This window comes from Ranitomeya variabilis, chromosome 2, assembly GCF_051348905.1.
Source record: "Ranitomeya variabilis isolate aRanVar5 chromosome 2, aRanVar5.hap1, whole genome shotgun sequence".
NCBI lineage: Eukaryota > Metazoa > Chordata > Amphibia > Anura > Dendrobatidae > Ranitomeya > Ranitomeya variabilis.
The window spans coordinates 818299490-818326299 of NC_135233.1; the positions used below are offsets into that span (position 1 = coordinate 818299490).

General features: G+C 44.5%; 1 protein-coding gene across 1 annotated transcript in view; it reads left to right on the forward strand.

Moving 5' to 3' along the window:
• Positions 1-26810, forward strand: part of DST (dystonin) — a 745723-nt gene that overhangs the window by 83313 nt on the left and 635600 nt on the right. The window contains exon 3 of the mRNA XM_077290007.1: positions 2192-2383. Coding sequence (XP_077146122.1) covers positions 2192-2383 — 192 coding nt within the window. The remainder of the gene's footprint in view (positions 1-2191; positions 2384-26810) is intronic.

Sequence of the window (26810 nt, forward strand, 5' to 3'; positions counted from 1 at the left end):
GGTTGTCTCACTCAGCTGCTTGCAGTAGTAGACACAGGAACACTTGGCGTTAAAGTCTGTGGCGGGTTTATTGCTTCATAAACCACAAAGCAAAATAGTAACATAAAGCAGCCTTTTTTGGCACATGTGAAAATAAACCGCTCATACAAAAGTCCTTTCTACCATGGCTCCAGCCTTCTGGAACACAACACACTTCAGCACCTACTGGAGCTCCAGCCTGGAGACCTCCTTGTCTCCAAACATGCAGCAGAGAAAACAAACAGTCACTGGACATTTAACCCCCCAACCTGGCACTAGAGGTGGGGATATGGTGATTAGGCGTCCCACCCATCTCTTACACCTGCTCACCAAAAACCCAAACCCTTGAAATGGCTAGTTAACCCCCTCAGCACATAGCATGCTGCAGAGAAACTTATGGGTGTCACATCACGCAATCTTTGTGTCACGTATCTTGCCTCACACACAGTGCCAGTGTCACATTGTGTGTAATGAATTAGTGAAGCTCTATTTTTGTATTGGCCATCATATGTGATAGTGGCTGGTAAGGTATCTGGAGTTATGCTGTCCTTATGACATTGCTTTTTATCTACCTTGTAAATGTTGACAATTATAGCTCACACCGGTACTAGATGCCTGGATGTTTATAATGTGCATTTATCAGCTTATCTGTATAGATAACCACATCAAGTAGATCATAAAGTGCAGAGGGAATTTATATAGTCTAGATTTACTATACTATATCTTCTAGATTTACTACAATTGAATGACTTCCTCATTCTTAACCATCCAAAGTCATTAGAATATGGGTCATTGTCACGTATTTCAGCCCAGACGTCCTACTGTCATGGGAAATTATTTGTACCATTTCTATTGAAATATTCAGCAACATACTTAACTATTAAGAAGTCTGCAAGCAGAATATATCAGTTTATATAAATGTCATGACATAGTTAGGTTGCACTGATTTATGGAAAGGGAGAATATTTTAGGGCTTGCAATCTTGTACGGTAATTTAGTGCAAGGGTACCCTTGGTCTCATGGTGGCTCAGTGGTTAGCAGTGTTGCTTTGCAGCACTGGGGTCCTGGCTTCAAAACCCACCAAGGACAACATCTGCAAGGAGTTTGTATGTTCTCCCCGTGTTTGCGTGGGTTTCCTTCGGATATTCCGGTTTCCTCCCACATTCCAAAGATATACTGATATAGGGAATTTAGATTGTGAGCCCCAATGGGGACAGTGATGATGATGTCTATAAAGTGCTGTGGAATTAATGGTGCTGTATAAAAGAGTAATATAAATATATTTGTGTTAGAATAGGCTTGGATATTATTTTATGTCATAAACCCACTTCTATGCTTCTTATGCATGGGAAACAATTTTTAACAGTTATTAATTTGTTTACAATCCAAAACAAAAATTTTTTTTATAAATATTCAGCTTGTATAGAGTGAGGCATATAACAATAGTAACTCTGATCTTCAGCAGCCCGATATTAGAGAAGGAAAGCGCAGTAAGTACGATTTCTCGTGTCCTCCTTGTAGGCTGTCGGCTCACAGTTTATGGATTTATTCGGTGGCGAGGAGCCGCTGCTGTTGTATTGCTCTATAATTGGGTTATTCCGAGAGGGGAAGGAAATTAGGGAATTTCTGTATCCACACATTTAATGTATTGGGTCAAATTTTAAAGCTATTAGGTTTCAGTTTCATTTTAAGGAATCGAGGAACACAAAGTAGCACAGCATGTTCTTCAGATCAGTCTCTGAGATTATTATTATTATTATTATTATTATTATTATTTATATAGCACCATTGATTCCATGGTGCTGTACATGAGAAGGGGTTACATCAAAATACAGATATCACTTACAGTAAACAAACTAACAATGACAGACTGATACAGAGGGGCGAGGACCCTGCCCTTGCGGGCTTACATTCTACAGATGAAGTATTGCCCATTTTTAGTCCACCCTATTAGAGGGATTAGTGCTGATAAATGGGAGGATAAGTGAGAACCTCCATAGATAAAGGGACACAACAGTCCATTTATGAAAACTCCACTCTGATGTTTGCATACCTTTAACCTGGGTGAGGTGCGCATTCACTCCTCTAGTGTGGGTTTCCAGTTACCTGTAAGCAGATTGTATTCTCTTTCACTATTCTAGCGATATAATCAAGACTTCCTATTTTCTGCCAGGGATTCAGGCCAAGCCCTCGTCACTTGCGAAGGTACGCCCGAGCCCGTGTGGAAGAGACAAAGCCCTTGGATGAAGTCCACCAGACTGACCATGATACATCTTCACCACTGAGGAAAAGAAGGATCAAGAGAAGCAGCCGGGTTCAGCCAGAATTTTATCAATCTGTACAAGTAACTCCCACCCGTAAACCGGTATGTATCAGGGCAACATTTAATGCCAAGGCACAAGATTGTGCCCATATCACGTGGGAAGCTTGGGTGCCTGGCATCTCTAGCCAGATCTGTGACCGATACAGCTGCAGGCGGCATAGACGACCTGTCACTGTCGCACTGCAGACATCTTTTCTAGAAAGTGCATTCTCTAATGTGACATGAAATACAAGAATAGTAAGGCCAGCACTCCTGGGCAATTACAGCGATGCTCGGAGGGAAGAATTACTGTTAATGCATTAGCGAAAATATCCAGGATTGACCAAAAGGAAAGATACTATTAAAGATCCTGTGAAATTTAATATGTACAAAATCAGTAAAAATGTTAATAAAATTCATGGGGTGTTCCTGATCTTTAGCGACTGTATCTGTAGAGGCAGAACACAATGATGGTATAGGGCCACAGCACTGCACTTCTGATGTTTCCCTTCACACTGTCCTAAGGGTACCGTCACACAGTGCCATTTTCATCGCTACGACGGCACGATTCGTGACGTTCTAGCGATATCGTTACGATATCGTAGTGTCTGACACGCAGCAGCGTTCCGGAACCCCGCTGAGAATCGTACGTCGTAGCAGAACATTTGAAACTTTCTTTCTTTCGTCTAGTGTCCCGCTGTGGCGGCATGATTGCATCGTGTGACACAGGTCGTATACGATGTGCGCACAGTAACCAACGGCTTCTACATCGCAAATACGTCATGAAATTATCGCTCCAGCGCCGTGTATTGCAACGTGTGACCGCAGTATACGACGCTGGAGCGATAATCATACGACGCTGCAACGTCACGAATCGTGCCGTCGTAGCGACGAAAATGGCACTGTGTGACGGTACCCTAACATTGTGCCGGCCATTACAATCAATGGGAGCTGTGTAGAACAATGCGCTGTAAGCTAATCGTAGACGCAAGCAAACAGAAAACAGGATTGTAACATAATATTCTTCTTTAAAGGGGTTTTCCAAAATGTATTTTTTTTATGATGTTTGGCTTGCATTTGTTGAAAAAAAAAAAAAAAAAAATCACTCCCTTACCCTCCTCTTTCCCAGAAGCGCCATCTCTCTTTTACACGTCTGGTCCTTGTTGACAAGCTGATAGCATCATGACTACAGTGCATGTCACTGCTGCAGCCAATCACTGGGCTTAGTGGTGTTGCTGATGTAGACTGCATGAGCCCACTGAACCCAGTGATTGGCTGCAGTGGTCATGTGCACTTTTGTTGAGATTCTCCACTAGTGATAAGCAAGCATTCTCTCCACTTAATAGTGCATCGGGGTGCACGGGTTCGCATCCATCGAGTATCGCAGGTGCTACTCAATGCCTACTCGAGCACCCCGATGCAAGTTTGAGTGCCTCAACACTAGTTCCCACCGCAACCTGTCAACAAAGCCTAAAGCGGTGGAAAGGCATTGTTGTAGGAGAGACTGTAAGTAATTGCTTAGTTTATTATTTTTTTGATAGACCTAAAAATGTATTCCTGGAAAACCAGGAAAACCAATTTAAGAGCAGCATTGTATGAGGACGGATCTGCTCTTTTATTAGCTAAACCAGGCATGAAAATAAAAAATTGTGTAAATTAGCTACTAGGAGCTACTGAAGACTACAGTAGACTCATAATCACATTTGACTGTTCTTGCAGTGTAATTTGAGTTTTAAAAGCATCTTAAACCCCTTCCTAACACTGGTATATCCAACGTTGGGTTCCCATTTATAATGCGGGTTCAGGAGGTGAGCCTGCATCACACCTCCCAGCTGCTGGCTGTGTTACACAACATTCATCTGCCGCTAATAGTAGGGAGTGGATCTGAGCTCTGCTTGAATCCCCCCTCTTTTTTTAATTAAAAATAAAGAAATAGAGAAAAATAAATAAACATTTATGATATCACCGCATCTATAAAAGTCTGATTTATCATAACATAAAATTAACAGAACTGATTGGTGAAGCCAGAATTGCATTTTTCAGTCGTTGCAACTACACCAAAACGAGTGCACTAAGAAGCAATCAAAACATCCTATGTACCCCCAAAATGGTATCAATAAAAACAGCAACTTGCCACACAAGATACAAGCTCCCCAAAACTGTAAAAATGAAAACATTACAGATTTCATACACTGGTGATACAAACTATTTTTTTGTTGTTGCAAATTTCTCAATTATTTTTCACAACTTAAAGGGAACCTGTCAGCAGATTTTGCCGCTATAAGATGCGGCCACTGTCTTTCAGGGCTTATCTACAGCATGCTATAACGCTGTAGATAAGCCCCCGGTCCGACCTGTAAGTGTAGAAAAATAAGTTATATTATACTCACCCGGGGGGGGCGGTCCGGTGTGGTCCGATGGGTGTCGCAGGTTCGGGTCCGGCTCCTCCCATCTTCTTGCGACACTGCCCTCCTGCTTCCTCATTGCTCCCTGATATCACGCTCCTACACAGGCGTAATGATTTGTCCTGTTGAGGGCAGAGTAAAGTATTGCAGTACGCAGGTGTTGGGAAAGGTCAGAGAGGCCCGGCGCCTGCGCACTGCAGTACTTTGCTCTGCCCTCAACAGGGCAAATCATTACGCCTGTGTAGGAGCGTGATATCAGGGAGCAATGAGGAAGCAGGAGGGCGGCGATCATAAGAAGATGGGAGGTGCCGGACCCGGACCTGCGACACCCATCGGACCACACCGGACCGCCCCCCGAGTGAGTATAATAAAACTTATTTTTCTTCACTTGCAGGTAGGACTGGGGGCTTATCTACAGCATTATAGAATGCTGTAGATAAGCCCTGAAAGACAGTGGCCGCATCTTATTGCAGCAAAATCTGCTGACAGGTTCCCTTTAAGAAAAGATATGGCACTTACATGAATGTGAGAAAAAAACAAAAGTGCACCAAGGGGAAAACATCCAGTCGGGCAGGGGTTAATGCTTGTTTATTACAGGATGTTGGATTTTCTTTTTGCTACACTTTTGCCTACTTGATCTGTGACTGTGAACTATGCAAATTTCTGGTATTTTTCACTTTTCGTTCAGCATTCCAATAAGCTAAAAGGAGCTTTATGGGTAAAAAAATGCAAAAACAGACCTTTCATTGTTAACTTCTTCCATAGATTAGTGTACACCAGAGATTTTTTCAGTTCTATACGTGATTGATATATTGTCTATGGTGGAAAGCTGTAATCAGTAAGACTTGAATGCATTTTTAGCAATCTCTGCAGATTAGATAGTAGTGCTAGGATTTAGGCTCATTCATTAGAGCACATACAGTAAAGGCCCCGTCACACATAGCGAGATCGCTAGCGAGATCGCTGCTGAGTCACAAGTTTTGTGACGCAACAGCGACCTCAGTAGCGATCTCGCTATGTGTGACACGTAACAGCGATCAGGCCCCTGCTGCGAGATCGCTGGTCGTGTCGGAATGGCCTGGACCGTTTTTTGGTCGTTGAGGTCCCGCTGACATCGCTGAATCGGTGTGTGTGACACCGATCCAGCGATGTCTTCACTGGTAACCAGGGTAAACATCGGTGTTGTAAATTAGACTTTTTGGCTCCCTCTTGTGGTCACTAGTGGTATGACTCTGGGATTGTCTTTTTTCTGTTTGGCACTCACCTGGGTCGTTAGTCCAGGGGTGTCGCTATATTAACTTCCTGGATCCTTAGTCCAGTGCCTGGCATCGTTGTAATCAGATCCTTCTGTTGCTCCTGTCTGCTGGCCCTGGCTCTTGCTAAATTAAGCTAAGTCTTGCTTCTTTGTTTTTTGAGTTACTTGCTTGCTACTATTTTTGTCCAGCTTGTACTAAATGTGATTTCTGACCTTGCTGGAAGCTCTAGGGGGCTGGTGTTCTCCCCCCGGCCGTTAGACGGTTCGGGGGTTCTTGAATATCCAGTGTGGATATTTTAATAGGGTTTTTGCTGACCATATAAGTCATCTTACTATATTCTGCTATTAGCTAGTGGGCCTCTCTTTGCTAAATACCTGGCTCATTCTTATGTTTGTCTTTTCCTCTTACCTCACCGTTATTATTTGTTGGGGGCTTGTATCCAACTTTTGGGGTCTTTTCTCTGGAGGCAAGAAAGGTCTTTCTTTTCCCTTCTAGGGTTAGTTAGTTCTCCGGCTGGCGCGAGACGTCTAGAACCAACGTAGGCACGTTCCCCGGCTACTTCTATTTGTGGTGCTAGGATTAGATATATGGTCAGCCCAGTTACCACTGCCCTATGAGCTGGTTTTTTGTGTTTGCAGACTTGGTATTGATTCCTGAGACCCTCTGCCATTGGGGTCATAACACATCGGGTTACTAAGCACAGGGCCGCGCTTAGTAACCCGATGTTTACCCTGGTTACCAGCGTAAATGTAAAAAACAACAAACACTACATACTCACCATCTGATGTCCGTCAGGTCCCTTGCCGTCTGCTTCCCACACTGACTGAGCGCCGCAAAGTGAAAGTGAAAGCACAGCACAGCAGTGACGTCACCGCTGCGCTCTGCTCTCACTGTACGGCGGCACTCAGTCAGAGCAGGAAGCAGACGGCAAGGGACCTGACGGACATCAGATGGTGAGTATGTACTGTTTGTTTGTTTTTTTGGTAACCAGGGTAAACATCGGGTTACTAAGCGCGGTCCTGCGCTTAGTAACCCGATGTTTACCCTGGTTACCCGGGTGCTGCAGGGGGACTTCGACATCGTTGAAGACAGTTTCAACGATGCTGAAGTCGTTCCCCTGATCGTTGGTCGCTGGAGAGAGCTGTCTGTGTGACAGCTCCCCAACGATCACACAGCGACTTACCAACGATCACGGCCAGGTCGTATCGCTGGTCGTGATCGTTGGTAAATCGCTATGTGTGACGGGGCCTTAAGTACCATAAATACACACATGGTCAAAATTGTTGGTACCCCTCGTTTAATAACAGAAAAACTCACAATGGTCACAGAAATAACTTGAATCTGACAAAAGTAATAATAAATAAAAGAACTATGAAAATGAACAAATGAAAGTCAGACATTGCTCTTCAACCATGCTTCCACGGAATAAAAACAAAACAAATCATGAAATAGGCCTGGACAGATCAGAAATGATGGTACCCTTAATTGCCACCTCTCAACAGGTATTTTGGCCCACTCCTCAAGAGCAAACTGCTCCAGTTGTCTCGTGTTTGAAGGTTGCCTTTTCCAGACGGCATGTTTCAGCTCTTTCCAAAGATACTCAATAGGATTTAGGTCAGGGCTCACAGAAGGCCACTTTAGAATAGTCCAATGTTTTCCTCTTACCCATTCTTGGGTGTTTATAGCTGTGTGTTTTGGGTCATTATCCTGTTGCAAGACCCATGACCTGCGACTGAGACCAAGCTTTCTGACACTGGGCAGCACATTTCTCTCTAGAATTCCTTGATAGTCTTAAGAGTTCATTGTACCCTGCACAGATTCTTGACACCCTGTACCAGATGCAGCAAAGCAGCCCCAGAACATAACAGAGCCTCCTCCATGTTTCACAGTAGGGACCGTGTACTTTTCTTGATATGCTTAATTTTTCCATCTGTGAACATAGCGCTGATGTGCCTTGCCAAAAAGTTCAATTTTTGTCTCATCTGTCCATAGGACATTCTCCCAGAAGCTCTGTGGCTTGTCAACATGAAGTTTGGCAAATTCCAGTATGGTTTTTTATGATCTTTTTTTTTCAACGAGTCTTGCAATATGACTTAGGATAAAAGCCAAATCAGTATCTCAATTTGCAGACACGGTGTTTCGGGCTGTTGGCCCTCATTAGTGCAAAGCATGAGAACCGATTTGGCTAGGTGAGCGGCTCTGGACTGAGGTCTAAGGCGTAAGGTTTTCCTTGTGGAGAGTCATATTGCACGACTCGTTAAAGGGTTGATTGTGACTTGTAGGATCGCTACTTCCAACAGGTGGCGCTATAGAATTCAAGTCCTCTTTTTCTCTGAAGAGGCAATTTGCATATTAAATTTCCCACAGGAGCATTGCATAGCGAGTAAGCCTCCTTACCTTGACAAGCCAGAGCTGGTATGTCACTCTCCACAAGAAGAAACCTTATCCCTTAGGCCCCAGTCCAGAGCCTCTCACCTAGCCAAATTAGTTCTCATGTTTCGCACTGACGAGGGCCAACAGCCCAAAACAACGTGTCTGCGAATTGAGATACTGATTTGGCTTTTATCCTAAGTCATATTGCACGACTCGATAAAGGGTTGATTGTGACTCGTAGGATCGCTACTTCTAACAGGTGGCGCTATAGAGTTAAGTCCTCCTTTTCTCTGAAGAGGCAGTTTGCATATACTATGTGTAGACATTTATTCTATCTATTCTATATTAACCTGTCAGTGTGATTTTACATTACAGCGCCCTGAATTGCCGGCATTTCTAAAGGACACCGGTGCGTATTTCTCGCAAGTCACACTGATGGTCCGTGTGTAATCCGTTTTTTTCTTGCACACATAGACTTGCATTGGGGAGTCTCAGCCTTAATACGGTGCAAATCGCAGCATGCTGCGAAATCTCTCAAATGTATAATACGGCTGAGAAAAAAACGGATGATGGGAGCTGCCCCATAGATTAACATTGGGCCGAGTGCCATGTCTTTCATGTGGAATTCGCTCACTATATTATAGAAAAAAGTAAAAAAAAAAAAAGCCATTAGCGGCAAAGCCATCGCAAATGGTGACAGCAGAAATGCCTAAAATGATGCTTCAAGATAAACTATTTTTTTCCTGAAACGTCTTTTGTTTGAAATACTTAACGGGTACACTGGTGTCTAAGAGACGCCGTGTGCACTTACCCTTACTGTAGAGATCAACAGCAGGCACAATTTTCTTGTAGACCGCTTCTGTTTAGAACAGAGTTTTTGGCTTGTCAGTTGCGGATTGTGAAGCATGTATCACTTTAACAATTGCAATTTTTGCTTCAGAGTACTGTACACTCTTCTCTCTATGTCTCTGCAGTTTGTCCACAGTCCTGCAGCCCCCCATCACGCTCCCCCAGTACCTCTTCACTGCAGCTTCCCAGACCTGGCACTTGGTGCTCTCGGTCCCACCTCACTATTCCAGGGTGGCTCCTTCCAACCTATAGCGGCTCCTGGACTTCCCATGTCTTAGCTTCTCTCAGTCTCTCACACACTATGGACCTCTCAACTCCAATTCTTTTTTACATGGATTAAACTCCTCTCCTTTTATAGAACTTTCTCTTTTTTAACTAAACCAATAATGCCCCCCTGCCTAGTTTGTAACATGAAGGAGGAATTGTCACCAGGTGAAATGCTCGCCTTAGTATTCCTTTTTTTTGTTTAAATCTATTATACAGTACCAGTTATATGGGCCTTTTTACTTAGTACTAGTACTATGTCCATTACCAAGGGGTGGTACTTACAGAGTAATTATGCAGAGCACCCTAAGGACCCCCCCCTAGAGAATCCTGTGAGCCAATGTGCTGAAAAATAGTAAACAAGTTCTAATTGTGGCGAGACTGTGAAAACCCCCACAATTCCGCCATTTGGCTTCTGTCTTTACCATGCTCGTTCTGTGGTTAAAAAAAAGTGGTGGCAGCATGAATTTTCATGTCAGTGTATACATATACAGGTGCTTCTCACAAAATTAGAATATCATCAAAAAGTTTATTTCAGTTCTTCAATACAAAAAGTGAAACTCATATTATATACTCATATTATATAGTCATTACAAACAGAGTGATCGATTTTCAGGTGTTTATTTCCATTAATGTTGATGACTATTGCTTACAGCCAATTAAAACCCAAAAGTCATTATCTCAGTAAATTAGAATGCTTTATAACACCAGCTTGAAAAATGATTTTAAAATCCGAAATGTTGGCCTACTGAAATGTATGTTCAGTAAATGCACTCAATACTTGATCGGGGCTCTTTTTGCATCAATCACTGTATCAATACGGAGTGGCATGGAGGCAATCAACCTGTGGCACTGCTGAGGTGCTATGGAAGCTCAGATTGCTTTGATAGCAGCATTCAGCTCGTGTGCATTATTAGGTCTGGTGTCTCTCAGCTTCCTCTTGACAATACCCCATAGATTCTCTATGGGGTTAAGGTCAAGCGAGTTTGCTGGCCAATCAAGCACAGTGATATGGTTCTTTATAAACCAGGTATTGGTACTTTTGGCAGTGTGGACAGGTGCCAAGTCCTGCTGGAGAATTAAATTTCCATCTTCAAAAAGCTTGTCTGCAGGGGGAAGAATAAAGTACTCTAAAATTTCCTGGTAGACGGCTGCACTGACTTTGGTCTTGATAAAACACAGTGGACCTACACCAGCAGATGACATGGCTCCCCCAACCATCACTGATTGTGGAAACTTCACACTAGAATTCAAGCAGCTTGTATTGTGTGCCTCTCCACTCTTCCTCCAGACTCTGGGACCTTGATTTCCAAATGAAATGCAAAATTTACTTTAATCTGAAAACAACACCTTGGATCACTGAGCAACAGTCCAGTTCTTTTTCTCCTTGGTCCAGGTAAGATGCTTTTTGCTTTGTTTATTGGTCATGAGTGGCTTGACACAAGGATTGTGACACTTGTAGCCCATGTCCTGGATATGTCTGTGTGTGGTGGCTCTTGAAACAATGACCCCAGCAGCAGTCCACTCCTTGTGATCCTCACCCAAATTTTTGAATGGCCTTTTCTTAACAATCCTTTCAAGGCTGTGTTTATCCCGGTTGCTTGTGCACCTTTTTCTACCAAACTTTTTCCTTCCACTCAACTTTCCATAAATATGCTTGGATACAGCACTCTGTGAACAGCCAGCTTCTTTAGCAATGACCTTTTGTGGCTTACCCTTCTTGTGGTGTGTGTCAATGACTGCCTTCTGGACATCTGTCAAGTCACAGTATTCCCCATGATTGTGGAGCCTACTGACACAGACTATGGGACCTTTTTAAGCTTATGAAGCCCTTGCAGGTTTTTTTTGTTGATTATTCTAATTTACTGAGATATTGACTTTTGTGAGGCAGTGACTGGGGTCATATGCGAGGGTCGCTATGTGTCCCCCAAGATGTGCAAAGAAGCATATTGAGGCCGCTGAAGTGCATTGCAGTCACAGGCATAGCTGTGATTGCAATGCAAAATAAAAGTGAGTATTGGTCTTGGCCAAGCTATGTGTCCAAGGCAGATTTAGGAAAACCTGCCATGGGCTTTTATTTTTTAAACAGACTACAGGAAGGTAGTGGGGTGGTCCGTTTCCTCCCCGGCCCGGGTTTTCCATGTTGCCGACGGCCACAGGTTCTTTGGTAAAAACCCCTGCAACAAAGTGTTGGGTATGTCAGTTTGGTTTTTGCATGTGTGCAGAGCAGAAGGCACTTCAGAGCTCCACGTGTGTGAGCTAACATTGGCAAGCAGAGCCACAAGGCCAAGAGAAGCTAAAAGGCCTAGCACCCCTCAGCGTACATGGCAGTGCAGTCGCCAATGGTAACCAGTCCCGGTTACGGACTATCCTGTTTCCCGACTGATCCGGAGGATCCTATTTACTTTGTTCTGTTTGTGAGTATGCTGACTATTTAAAAAGAGACTTTGCTTTTGAACTTTTCCTGGGTCACTGCCTGTCTCTCACACTGCACCAACTTCGCTGTACTACATATGGTTGGAGAATGTGCACAGTGTGAACTGATGCATACCCCAACGTGTGTTGCATGTCAGTATTTAAGCCGGCAATGCTACAGCTCAAGCCTGCTGACAAGATGGAGAAGCTTTTGAAGCAGATGGTCTTCGCTCAGCAGCGGCAGAGGAGTAGCACCAGCAACAGCTGCAGTATCAGGAGCAGCAACAACGGCAGCAGGAGCTATATAATCAGCAGCGGCAGCAGGAGCAGCACCAATTGAAGCAGACAAATAACCTGTTGATGCAGCAGATCGCAGCTATGCGAGAGGTGGTCCCAACAGCAACCGCAATCCATTCGGAGGCTCGGTATAAAGTTCAGTCAGCCTTAAGGAAGATGAGTCCTGATTACTATATGGAGGCCTTTCTCACCGTGTTTGAACGCACAGCAGAGCGGGAGAGCTTGCCAATGCCCAGTGGGCTGAAGTGGTGGCTCCCTTCCTGACAGGAGATGACCAGAAGGCCTACCTGGACCTCAATCTGGATGATGCCCTGGACTATGAGAAGCTGAAAAGTGAGATCCTTGCCCAACTGGCGGCTAATACATATGTGCGGGCTCAACGGGTATTCCAGTGGTCCTTTGTGGAGTCTCATCGCACCAGGTCTCAGGCATATGATTTGCTGCAGCTGGTAAAAAAATGGCTCCACCTTGAGACCTTAACTCCTTTCCAGAAGGTAGAGAGGTGTTATGACCCCAATGGCGAGGGTCTCAGAGGAACGTGGAAGTCTGCAGAGTACAAAAATCCAGCTCATAGGGCAGTGGTAACTGGGTTGACCATATATCTACTCCTAACGCCAACACTAGAAGTAGCCGGGGATCATTCCTACGTTGGTTCTAGATGACACGCTCCAGCCGGAGAATCTAGCTACCCCTAGTAGAGGAAAATAAAAGACCTTTCTTGCCTCCAGAGAAGGGGACCCCAAAGCTGGATAGAAGCCCCCCACAAATAATAACGGTGAGGTAAGAGGAAATGACAAACACAGAAATGAACCAGGTTTAGCACAGAGAGGCCCGCTTACTGATAGCAGAATAAAGAAAGGTAACTTATATGGTCAACAAAAACCCTGTCAAAATCCACACTGGAAATTCAAGAACCCCCGAACCGTCTAACGGTCCGGGGGGAGAACACCAGCCCCCTAGAGCTTCCAGCGAAGGTCAGGATATAGATTTGGAACTAGCTGGACAAAAATACAAAAACCAAAACATAAAGCAAAAGCAAAAGGCAGACTTAGCTGATATAACTGGAACCAGGATCAGTAGACAAGAGCACAGCAGACTAGCTCTGATTACTACGTTGCCAGGCATTGAACTGAAGGTCCAAGGAGCTTATATAGCAACACCCCTAACTAACGACCCAGGTGTGGATAAAAGGGATGACAGAAAAACCAGAGTCCAAAAAACTAGTAACCACTAGAGGGAGCAAAAAGCGAATTCACAACAGAGAGGGTGGTGGTCAACTGGCTGGTGAGGGCTCTGCCAGCAGCCATTCAGCATTGGGTGGGACAAGGGGACATGGGAACTCTGGCTGTATACAACCAGTCCAACCACCTTGTCCACTCAGGACTTTATACTGGACACTGCTCTCCTTCGGTTGTCACGTAAGGCCCCACCAGCCCAGGAGCCGGGGAAAAGTCCAAGACCCTCCACTAGGACCAATGCAGACCAAACCCGTACTGAAGGGGTGTCCCGAAGGGAGAGTGACAACAGACCTGTATCCCCTAAATCGGCCCCAAGGCCCACTTGTGCCGCAGCTGTTAAGTGTTGGCGGTGCCAAGGGCCCAGAGATGTGGCTGCCAACTGCCCCCTAACAACTGAACCCATGGACCGTGGGTACACCCGCCGAGTGTCTATGTACTCCCAGTCTGTCTGCACTGCTACCACAGGCACCGCCAGCAGCTAGCCCCAACTGTGTCAGGTACTCGTCAACAGGTACCAGACGGAGGCTCTTTTGGACTCGGGGAGCTTAGTGACTCTGGTTCATGGGTCCTTTGTCACCGGGGCCAACCCCAATGGGCGTAAAGTGGGGGTGGTATGTATCCATGGGGAACTCTGAGATTTCCCAACCTCGGAGGTTATTTTTTCCACACCGTGTGGGGACATTAAACATGTCGTGGGAGTGGTGAAGACCCTTCCATATGGGACTGTGTTGGGAAGAGACTTACCCCTATTTTGGTCCTTGTGGGAGACCAGGGTTAACCCTCTCAAGGTAAATGTTATTCTGGGCGCAGAACCTGAAGATCCCGAGTCAGGGATACCTGCCATAGGGGTCACCAATCTAGGGACAGAGTGTAACCCCCAATAGGCTTCCCCTAGAGGTATTGGCAGGAGAGGTCAAGGAGACTCCACCAATCCCTGAGGTAGAGGTGTGCCCTGGTAAGTTCGGGACAGCTCAGCTCCAGGATCCAACCCTGGCCCAGGCACGAGGAAGGGTGATTGAAATTAACTGACTAGCTCAACAACTCAGTGCTGAGACCATTGTTCCCCACATGGCTATCCACCAGGAGCTGTTATACCAGGTGGATAATGTCCGGGATGAGGTGGTCGAACAGCTGTTGGTGCCCCAATCCTACCGTCGAGCGGCGCTCGAGATGGCTCACACCCACATGCTAGGAGGGCACTTCGGGGCCAAAAAATGCAGAAGCGCATTCTGCAGCGTTTTTTTTGGCCTGGGGTCTACGCGGAGGTCCGAAGGTACTGTGACACGTGTCGGGAGTGGCAACTATTCTCACCCACCTCAAACTACTGGAGTCTATTGGTACCTCTTCCCATCATAGAGGTACCATTTGAGCGGATAGCAATGGATCTAGTAGGCCTCATAGTGAAATCCGACTGGAGCCACCAACATATTCTCGCCGTAGTGGATTATGCCACGCGGTACCCAGAGGAGATACCAGTTTACCACACCTTGGCCAAATTAATCGCCCGTGAGCTGTTTGCAATGTTTTGTCGCCTTGGGCTACCAAAGGAGGTCCTTACCGATCAGGGGACTCCTTTTATGTCCAAGGTGACCAGGGAGCTATGTAAGCTGCTCCAGATCAAACAGCTGTGCACGTTGGTGTACCACCCACAAACCAACGGGTTGGTGGAGAGGTTCAATAAGACCCTTAAGTCCATGCTAAAAGGGTGGTCACCAAGAACGGGAGGGATTAGTGCAGTAACATGTCCCATCTAATGTTCGCTATCTGCAAGGTACCGCAGGCGTCCACTGGGTTTTCTCCATTTGAGCTATTGTATGGCAGGCACCCAAGGGGACTGCTCGATGTAGCCAAGGAGACGTGGGAACAGGAGCCCACTCCACATAAGAGTGTCATCGAGCATTTGGCAAGCATGCAGGTTCGGATTGCGGCAGTACGGCCCATATTAAAGGAGCATCTGATGGATGCTCAGGCCCCACAGACCCGCGGGTATAATAAAAGAGCCACGGTCAGGACCTTTAAAGATGGGGACCGGGTGTTAGTGCTAGTGCCCACCACAGAGTAAGCTCTTGGCCAAGTGGCAAGGGCCATATGAGATACGGGGGAAGGTGGGAGAAGTAAATCATAGGGTGTACCAACCCGGAAAGAGGAAATCGGAACAACTGTACCATGTCAACCTACTAAAAGCCTGGAAGGAGGCGGGAATACTCTGTCACCAGGCAAGGACTTGGCCAGGGGTGAGGTTAAAGTAAATGACTTTCTCACGAAACAGCAGCGTCGGGAGGCTGGGGCTCTGGTGCAGCGGAATATGGAAGTATTCTCAGAGCTGCCTGAGCGGACCTCTGTGATACAGCATGACATTGTAACCGAGCCCCTAGTAAGGGTATGGATGAAACCATACCGAGTACCAGAAGCCCGAAGGCAAGCCATCACAGCAAAAGTGAAGCAAATGCTTCAGTTGGGAGTCATTGAGGAGTCCCGGAGTGACTAATTGTCCTAATTTCAAAACCAGGCGGGCCATTATGCTTTTGTAATGACCTCAGAAAATTAAATGAGGTGTCAAAATTTGACCTCTATCCCATGCCACGGGTGGACAAGCTAATTGAGAGACTGGGGGAGGCCCAATACTTCACCATACTCGATCTCACAAAAGGTTACTGGTAAGAAAATACCGCTTTTATAACACCAGCGGGTCGCTATCAAAATATCATCTTACCTTTTGGGTTACGTGGGGCTCTAGCTACATTCCAGAGGCTGATGGACATAGTGTTAGAGCTACATCGGAAATGGGCATCGGCATATTTAGATGACATAGTCATCTTTAGTGCAGGTTGGAATACCCACCTGTCCCAGGTACAAGCAGTGCTGGAGTCTCTCAGAATCACAGGGTTAACAGTGCACCCAAAGAAATGCACGATAGAACTCACGGAAGCCCGGTACTGAGGTTGCGTGATTGGCCACAGGGTTATCAAACCCCAAGTAAACAAGATTGAGGCCATTCAAAACTGGCCCAGGCCGTTAAGTACCAAACAGGTGAGGGCATTCCTTGGAATCATTGGGTACTACCGCCGGTTTATACCCAATTTTGCTTGGAAATCAGCACCCCTAACTTACCAGTTAAAAGGTAAGAAGTCGGTGATGGCCTGGTAGAATCTTCAAACGGAGGTTCCAGTCCCTGAAGTCGGTGTTGTGTGGACAGCCAGTCCTCATCAGCCCCAACTTCAAAGAAACCTACATGGTGCAAACAGATACCTCAGAGATAGGCCTAGGAGCAGTGCTATTGCAAGAGGTGAACCGGGATGAGCATCTAGTCACCTACTTGAGCATGAAACTGACCCCAGCAGAGAAAAATTATAGCGTAATTGAGAAGGAGTGCTTGGCGATTTAAGTGGGCCTTGGAGTCCCTATGCTACTATTTGCTCAGGCATCAGTTTTGTTCTGTAACTGACCATCCCTTGTCTGGATGAGAAACATGATTTAAAGGAATGCTCAAGTCACCAGATGGTTCCTGTCCCTACAAAACTTCAGTTTTTCAGTGGAACATTGGGCCATGAAGTCGCAGGGAAATGCGGATGCCCTGTCACGGGCCCCCTGTATGGTGACAAATGTTCAACCCCGCAAGTTTGAACAGAGAGGGGGGTATGTGAGGCAGTGACCGGGGTCATATGTGAGGGTCGCTATGTGTACCCCCATGATGCGCAAAGAAACATATTGAGGCCACGGGAGTGCATTGTAGTCACAGGCATAGCTGTGATTGCAATGCAAAATAAAAGAGAGTATTGCTCTTGGGCTTTTATTTTTTAAATGGACGGTAGCGGGGCAGTCCATTTCCTCCCCCGGCCTTGGGTTTTCCATGTGGCCGATGGCCTCAGATTCTTTGGTAAAAACCTCTGCAGCAGAGGATTGGGTGTGTCAGTTTGGTTTTTGCATGTGTGCAGAGCATATAGCTCTGCAGAAATCCACCTTTGTGAGGCAACACAGGCAAGCGGAGCTACAATGCCAAGTGAAGCCAAAAGGCCTGGCACCCCTCAGTGTACACATGTCATGTGGGTACTGGGTAGACTACAGCTGATTGCCTGGGCCCCTGCAATATCCCTCAGACTAGGGAAAACCCTGTCTGTCCCTCTCCCAGAATTTACACTGATGGTGTGCTTGTGTGGGCCGCCAGGCCTGACCCTGACTCCTGTTTCAGTCCTATGCTGAAACCTCCACCTGCCACCCAGTGATAAGACCACACACCAACCCCTACAGAAAGCACAGACAGGGAAAACTAAAAACGCACCACGCCGCAGACACACAGGAAAATACTATAATGTGCACAAGGCAAAACAAATACAAATATAGGAAGGAGAAATAAGACAAAGGATAATACACCACCAGATACGATATTTCTTCTCCTAGACCACCACTCCAGACCGAGATCACTAGGCACAAGACACAAGCTATAATCGGCGACGCCCAAAGTCCAGAATGACTATTTAAAGGCCACGGGTGTGACCCAGCCTCCAACGCGATTACCAGCTAGATTAACCCCAGACAACCTGGATAAAGTCTAGCCGGCACCACTGAGCGTATAGTGGACGAATGAGGAATTACCGCTGTCTGTCGGACGCCCTAGTGTGAATAGCATCCGACATGACAACACGGCAGTGCAGTCGCCCACGGTAATCGGTCTCTTTTACGGACTATCCTGTTTTCTGGCTGTGATCCGGAAGATCCTATTTACTTTGTTAGGTTTGTGAGTACGCTGACTGTTGTGAATTTGGATTCTGGGCTCCCCCGGTGGCTACTGGTGGAATTGAACTGGTGTCTTCATCTTCTCTGTTCACCTGTTCCCATCAAGATGTGGGAGTCGCTATATAACCTTGCTTCTCTGTTAGTTGCTTGCCGGTCAACAATGTTATCAGAAGCCTCTCTGTGCATGTTCCTGCTCCTAGACAACTACTAGATAAGTTGGACTCTTGTCCATATTTGTTTTTGCATTTTTGTTCCAGTTCACAGCTGTAGTTTCGTTACTGTGTCTGGAAAGCTCTTGTGAACAGGAATTGCCACTCTGGTGTTATGAGTTAATGCCAGAGTCTTAAAGTAATTTCTGGATGGTGTTTTGATAGGGTTTTCAGCTGACCATGAAAGTGTCCTTTCTGTCTTCTGCTATCTAGTAAGTGGACCTCAAATTTGCTAAACCTATTTTCATACTACGTTTGTTGTTTCATCTTAATTCACCGCCAATACATGTGGGGGGCCTCTGTCTCCTTTCGGGGTATTTCTCTAGAGGTGAGCTAGGACTTATGTTTTCCTCTGCTAGCATTATTTAGTCCTCCGGCTGGTGCTGGGCATCTAGAATCAACGTAGGCATGCTACCCGGCCACTGCTAGTTGTGCGGTAGGTTTAGTTCATGGTCAGCTCAGTTCCCGTCTTCCAAGAGCTAGTTCCTATATATGCTTATGCTATGTTCTCTTGCCATTGAGATCATGACAGCTGACCATTAGAAAGAGACTTTGCTTTTGAACTTTTCCTGGGCCACAGCCTGTCTGTCACACTGCACCAACCCTGCTGCACTACAGTTTTCATTGGCTGTAAGCCATAATCCTCAAAATTAACAGAAATAAACACTTGAAATAGATCACTCCGTAATGACTCTATATAATATATGAGTTTCACTGTTCGTTGAAGAACTGAAATAAATGAACTTTTTGATGATATTCTAATTTTGTGAGAAGGCCCTGTATATAAGGTCTCCTTCACACGTCGTGGTGATTCCTGTACAGGAAAAACCAGTACTGCTGAGATCCATGGTCTGTGTCCATGTGCCATCCATATGTACGTATGTGACATCCGTGTATCCATTTGCTCTCTGCGTCACATCCGTGTGCCGTCCATGTGATACACATCGGCACCTGGGAAAATCAGTACAGTTAGCTGTTTCCAGGTGATGGCTGCTGAAGGCAGCTCTCATCATTGTCGCCTGGTCTCCCTGAGTTTAGTGCGACCAGGCGACGATGGGAGTTGTAGTCAGCACCCAATGTGTCCCTCCTGTGTAAAATGAATAAGTAAATTTAAAAAATGGCATGGGCTCCTGCATAATTTTCATAACCAGCAAACTCTGGAAAAGGGGACCATATCCCAAAAGGTTCCCAGGCTAATAATAACAGCTCACAGCTGTTTGCTTAGCCTTTACTGGTTAATTTATGGGGGACACCAGAAAAAATATGACAGAGTCCCCTTATAAATTCAAACCATCAAAGGCCAAACAGACAGCTGTGTGTTGATACTAATAACTCTGTTACTAATAGCCTGGGAACCTTTTGGGATATTGTCCCTTTTCCTAAATTATCAGCCCTCAGCCATGAATTTCCCTCTGCTGGGTATGACAATTACGTGGGAGCCCATGCCATTTTTTTTTTTTTTTTATTCTTCATTTTGCACAGGAGGGACATATCAGGTGCTGAATACAACTCCCATCATTGTCGCCTGGTCGCGCTAATGTCAGGGAGACCAGGCGGCAATGATGAGAGCTGCCTTCAGCAGCTGGTGCCTGGGATCAGCGCGAACTGTACTATTATATCCCAGACTGATGACACATGGATGGCATCCGTGTGACATCAGTGTGCACTTGTGCGGCAAACATGTTGCCCGTGTCGTGCGTAAAAAACTGACGTGTGTGGATTTTTCACAGACAACGCGGTCCGTGTGAAAAACCTGACATGTGTGCACCACCATTGAAAACAATGGGTGTGCGCATGTCCATATTTGCGGTCCTTAAAAACGGACTTGTGAAGGGGGCTCAGCCATATGTGTGTATGTCCTTTCTGATGCAGCCAATGTTTAATTTTTGCTTTTTAATTTTTTTCCTCCCCTTACAGCCTATGTTCTATGGTTCATAGCCTCCTCACCTTATTTTAATGCATTTGGAATAAAGTAAGAAATTTATACATAAATGTAAACTGCTCAGAATATGTTGGTGCTATAGAAATGAAAAGATTATTATTATTATTATTATTTTTATACGTTTTGATGAATGCCACTATTTATCTGAAAATGTTTCTCACATAAATTTTTGTCACAGAATACTCAAACTATCAGCATTGCATTCAGTGAACAGCTCTATATAGAGAAAAACACAAAGCAGGTGTCATTTACATGGTAAACAGCCAGCACAGTATTTTGAATGTGCAAATCTTGAAAAACAAGAGCCAAATAAAAGTAATGTTATCTATATTTTAATCTGAACATATTACATTAAATATGCAAATTGTCTCATCAGAGAGAAAGAGGACTTGACGTCTAGTGCCAGCCATTGGAAATGGCAATCCTAAAAGTCACTTTTAACCCTTTAACGAGCCTTGCAGTATAACTTAGGATAAAAGCCAAATCAGAATTTCAATTTGCAGACACGGTGTTTCGGGGTATTGCCCCTCGTCAGTGCATAGTATGAGATCTGATTTGGCTAGGTGAGGAGCATGCAAGGCATTTAAGTCTGGTACGTCACTGTGCATAAGAATTGCCGATAGATGCTACTGTGCAGGCACCATTTTTATGGAGCCTAATTTTTTTTTTCTCTAGCAAAATGGAGCCGGGACAGCAGCATCAATCGGGACATTCTCATCTCTGTCACTGTAAACCCATGACACTTAGGCTATGGTCACACTATCAGTATTTGGTCAGTATGAGGAACAATCAAAGAAAAGGTAGAAATGAAACCAGTGCACCAGTTCTGCATGTTTGACCCACTCCTGGTGTTGGCTGACGAATACTGATGTGAAATACTGACCAAATACTGACTGTAGCCTTAAAGGAAATCTCTCAGTATTATTTCACCTCTTAAACTACGGTATATATATGCCCGACTGCTACTCAACACAAGGATCACAAAGACATTGAGTACTGCCAGGTAGGACCAGGACACATTTGAGATGGACGGCAACGAACTGGAAGTTGTAAAGGACTTCAACCTACTTGGATTGATGATGACTCAAGATGCAGTGATGACACCGGACATAATAGGAGAATAGCTATGGGCAAATCAATAATTTAGTCACTGGACAAGGTCTTCAAATCAAGGAACATTTCAATGGTGACGAAAACAGGACTTGTACATAGTTCAGTCTTTTTTGTGGTAACCTATGGATGCAAAACCTGGTGGATAAATAAATGAGACAGAAGAAAAATCAACATGTGATTCTGAGGAAGGATGTTATCAATACCATGGATAATGGCAGAGAAGACCCTGATGGACCTATGTAGGCTTGCACAAGATCGATCTTCCTACAGATCGTACATCCATCAAACCGCCATGGATCAATATTGAGCTTCATAATATCTGTTCAAAGACAAGTCCAGCAGTACCTTTACATGGTCAGCCCTTTCTTCCACTACTGAGAAATCCGGGTTTGAATTGATATGCAAATGATGTTGCAGTGCTGTTTGAAGGTCTAAAGGCTCTGTCACTCCAGCTCTATTCCCTGCCCGGCGCTGCCTGTCAGAGTCAGGTACAGTATATGTCTCCCTAGTTTGTACGTTACCCACATGAACGTGCCTTGGCAGTCATAACACTTAGAATATCATCCAATGCTTATGAAACAGAACTGTTAGATGTTTAGTATTAATCATAGGGTTACAATTACGGTTAAGTGTAACATTACATTTTGTACTAGCTGATAGAGAGATAGTTTAGAAAGTATCCACAAGAGGGCAGACAAGACAGCAGAATGGATTTACAGTGATTTTTTTATTTAGGTGTAAAAAATCTCAGTATTTAAGTTGGACATTTGTTTTACATGATGATGGACATCCTAAAAAAGTGGCCCCCTGCGTACAGCTTTGTAAACCAGCCTCTTAAATGGAGAACAATCTCTCTCTACCTTTTATTTTCTGTCATCCTAACAAATTATGTACTAAAGGGATAATATTAGTGTTGCCATTTTTTTTCATTAAGAAAAAAACAAGTATTCAGCTGACATTATTTTTAATTTTGATCTGTGGCAGGCAACCTTTTTTCAAAATATGCAACCATACAATATTCACAGCCCAAATATATCTATACATTGATAATATATACTCTGAGGTTCCCCACATTCTGCCAACACACCTCTGACACATTATATGACTCCATAAGATCTCTGAGGGTGTTCTGGTGGTATCTGGCACCATTCTGTTCTGGAGGGGGTCCGACACCCGGCACCCACATTCACCAGCCGTTCTCGGTGCCCGTGGTGGCCAGATGTTGGCAGTTGCTGAGCAGCCCTGCTCCATCACTGGTGTATTGGCCGCTCTCGGCTACTGCAGATCTGCTCCTATCCTCTAGCATTCAGCTCCCGCCAGCATCGATGCCAGCTGATCAGTGGAAGACCTGGGTGTTGTACCCTCATCGAAATGATATAGATGAAAGGTATCAAACTCGCCTGAGTATATGGGCCACACATCTGATTTTTAATTTGGGGGGCTGTATTCTTTATAGGACAGGGTGATATTTTTAATGATACCATTTTTTCTATATACCTTTTGATGATTTTTTTTGAACATTCTTGCACTGTTTTAGTTTTTTTTAAATGCCATTCTTTGTATGGGTTATGGTAGTTTTAGGTCTTGGGTCGTTATGGATGTAGCAATAATAAACATGCAGTCTTTTTATTTACTTGTTTAGTTTATATATAAAACAGCATTTTTAGTGGCAAAATATTTTTTCATGCTTTATTTATTTTTTTTTTTTTACAATATTGTTTCCCCCAATTGGCCACCTATAGTAATATTGTTTTGCAATTAGCACCATATAGTAATTCTGGCAAACATCTTAGTAATGTTCTCCATGCTTTCCCCCATCTCGTGGTAATTAGTGATGAGCGAATATACTCGTTACTTGAGATTTCCTGAGCATGCTCGGGGGTCCTCCGAATATTTTTTAGTGCTCGTAGATTTAGTTTTCATCTCCACAGCTGAATGATTTACATCTATTAGCCAGCATAAGTACATGTGGGGGTTGCCTGGTTTCTAGGGATCAATAATCAAGCTGTCTAACAGATGTAAATCATCCAGCTGCGGCGATGAAAACTAAATCTCCGAGCACTAACAAATACTCGGAGGACCCCCGAGCATGCTCGGGAAATCTCGAGTAACGAGTATATTCGCTCATCACCACTAGTAATGTCCCCCATCCTGGTCCCCATCTTGTAGTAATGTCTCCCATCCTGATCCTATCTTGTAGTAATTCCCCATCCTGGAACCCATAAAGTAGTAATGTCCCCAATCTTGTAGTAATGCCTCATCTTGGTGTATTGTCTCCATTCTGGTACTCATTTGGTGTTATGCCCCATCCTGGTCCCCATTTTGTAGTGATTTCCCCATCCTGTAGTAATGTTCCTATCCTGGTCCCCATCTTTTAGTAATGTCCCTATCCTGGTTCCCTTCATGTAGTAATGCCCCATCATGTTCCCCATCTTGTAGCAATGTCCCCATATTGTAGTAATGTGCCCATCCTGGTCCCCTTCTTGTACTAATGCCCCATCATGGTCCCCTTATTATACCAATGCCCCTCCTTGGTTCCTATCTTGTATTAATGCCCCATCCTGGTCCCTTCTTGTACTAATGCCCCATACTGGTTCCCTTCTTGTAGCAATATCCCATCCTGATCATCATCTTGTAGTAATGTCCCCATCCAGGATTAATGTACCCATCCAGGTCCCCTTCCAAAAATACTGTCCCCATCCAGGAATAATGTCCCCAAACAGTAGTAATGTCACCATCCAGGACCCATGTCTTCAGCGAGGAGTAATGTCCCCATCCAAGATTAGTGTCCCCATCCAGGAGTAATGTTCCCATCCAGTTCTCCATCCAGGATTAATGTCCCCATCCAGAAGTGATGTCCTCATGCAGTTTCCCATCCAGGAGTAATATCCCCATCCAGTTTCACATCCACAAGTATTGTCCCCATTCAGTTCTCCATCCAGGAGAAATGTCCCTGTCCAGGACCCATGTACCCATCAGGAGTAATGTCCCATCCAGGAGTAATGTCCTCATCCAGGAGTAATGTCCCCTATTGTGCATAGAAAAGAAAAAATCTCATGTCATCCGTTCCCTCAGCGACTTTTTTGCACATGTGGCCTGCAGGCACTGCAGACCCCTTGACGATCACAGCCCGTTCCAAGACAAGTTCTCTGCACAGCAATGCCAATACCAGCTGCCGGCCATTCAGAGGCCAACAGCTGACATCAGCTTATGACATCACTGAAATGCGCTGGCACACTGATGTCAGCTGCTGGCCTCTGATTGGCTGGCAGCTGGTATTGGCATTGCTGTGCAGAGAGCTTGTCTCTCCGCAGCAATATATTTCAATTGAATATGCATCCAAGGATGCACATTCAATTTAAATATTCACTGCCATTGACGGCCTCCTACAACAGGCCGCAATCGTCAAGGGGTCTGCAGTGCCTGAGGGCCGCATAAAGCAGCAAGCGGAGGCCGCATGCTTCATGTGTTTGAGACCCCTGATATACAGTTGTGCTCAAAAGTTTACATACCCCGGAGAATTTTTGCTTTCTTGGCTTTTTTCAGAGAATATGAATGATAACACCAACACTTCAAACTTCTGTGTTTTCTCTTTTTAAATCATAATGACAACCCAAAACATACAAAAGTTCACATACCCCGGTGATTTTGGCCTGATAGCATGCACAGAAGTTAACACAAATGGGTTTGAATGGCTACTAAAGGTAACATCCTCACCTGTGACCTGCTTGCTTGTAATCAGTGTGTGTGCATAAAAGCTGAGTGAGTTTCTGGGATCCAGACAGACTCTTGCATCTTTCATCCAGCCACTGACGTTTCTGGATTGCGAGTCATGGGGAAAGCAAAAGAATAGTCAATGAATCTACGAGAAAAGGTAGTTGAACTGTGTAAAACAGGAAAGGGATACAAAAAGATATCCAAGGAATTGATAATGCCAGTCAGCAACGTTCCAGCTGTGATGAACAAATGGAAAATCAGGGGCTCTGTAAAAAAAAAAAAAAAAAAAAAAAATCCACGGTCAGGTAGACTAATAAAGATCTCGTCCACAACTGCCAAGAAAATTGTTCGGGATGCAAAGAAAAACCCCCAAATAACATCAGCTGAAATAGAGGACTCTCTGAAAACTAGCTGTGTGGCTGTTTCAAGATGCACAAAAAGGAAGCACTTGAAGAAAAATAAGCTGCATGGTCGAGTCGCCAGAAGAAAGCCATTACTGTGCCAATGTAACATATTAAACCAAAAAATCCCTATACATGTATCCGGGACAAGAAGGCATAGGCAATAGTATTATTTCTTTATAAACATATTTGTAATAATAATTTAAAATAAATACATTCAACAGGGGAATTCTCTGAGTACATATAGATGGGAACAATAACAAAAGCCAGAGAATATCACAAATAATGAAAAAAGGTGTTAGTAATATCCCACTATAGCAGCAAAAACATTCACCCACATATGTGGGCCAACAACAGAATAATATTCTATGATATGCCACTTAGACCCGTTCCATCTACAATATATTGCAAAGTGCTTAATCAGAATGGAACATTTGTTCCCGTGGTGCCTTATTCATTAGAGGTCCCAGAACATATCATAGTATTTTAAATATCTTTTTAAACATTATAAAGTGCAAAGTGCCTTACTATAATCTGCTGCCAATAGCATCATTAAGAGTTAAACTTACATGAATATATATCCCGGCTAAAGACGTTCCACAGCAACCCCGACAGCGCCGTTTCGCCTGACTGGCTTCCTCAAATAGGGGCATATGCCCCCTATTAAGAAGTGAGAAATAAAGAACCTCATCCACAACTACAACAAAAGACTTCAAGCTGTCATTGAAGTTAGAGGTGACAATACACGGTATTAAGAAATGGGGTACACAAACTTTTGATCAGGGTCATTTGGCTGTTTTGGTTGTCATTATGATTTAAAAAGAGAAACCACAATAGTTTGACAATAAATGGCTTCACCTAACCATGAGTGGAGGAAAAGTTTTGGTGCTATCATTCATATTCTCTGAAAAAAGGCCAAGAAAGCAAAAATTCTGCTGGGGTATGTAAACTTTTGAGCACAACTGTAGATGAACTATCCTCAGGAAAGGTCATCAACATTAAAGTAGTAGAACATTTCTCTATGTCCTGTTGCAAGTTAGGCCTCCTTGGACCTCAATTATTTTCCACCACATACTACGGATGCTCAATCTAATCTTCAGCATGTGGCAGGGCAGATTACTGAAGGAGGCCATTGAAGAGACATGCTTTGTCGGTGTGTATCAAAGTAATATCCACATAAATGCCTGGACCCAAGGTTTCCCAGAATATAGCCAAGAGCTTTACGGTGTCCTCAGTGAACTACCTTTTTCCCAAAGTGCCTACTGGTGCCATCTCTT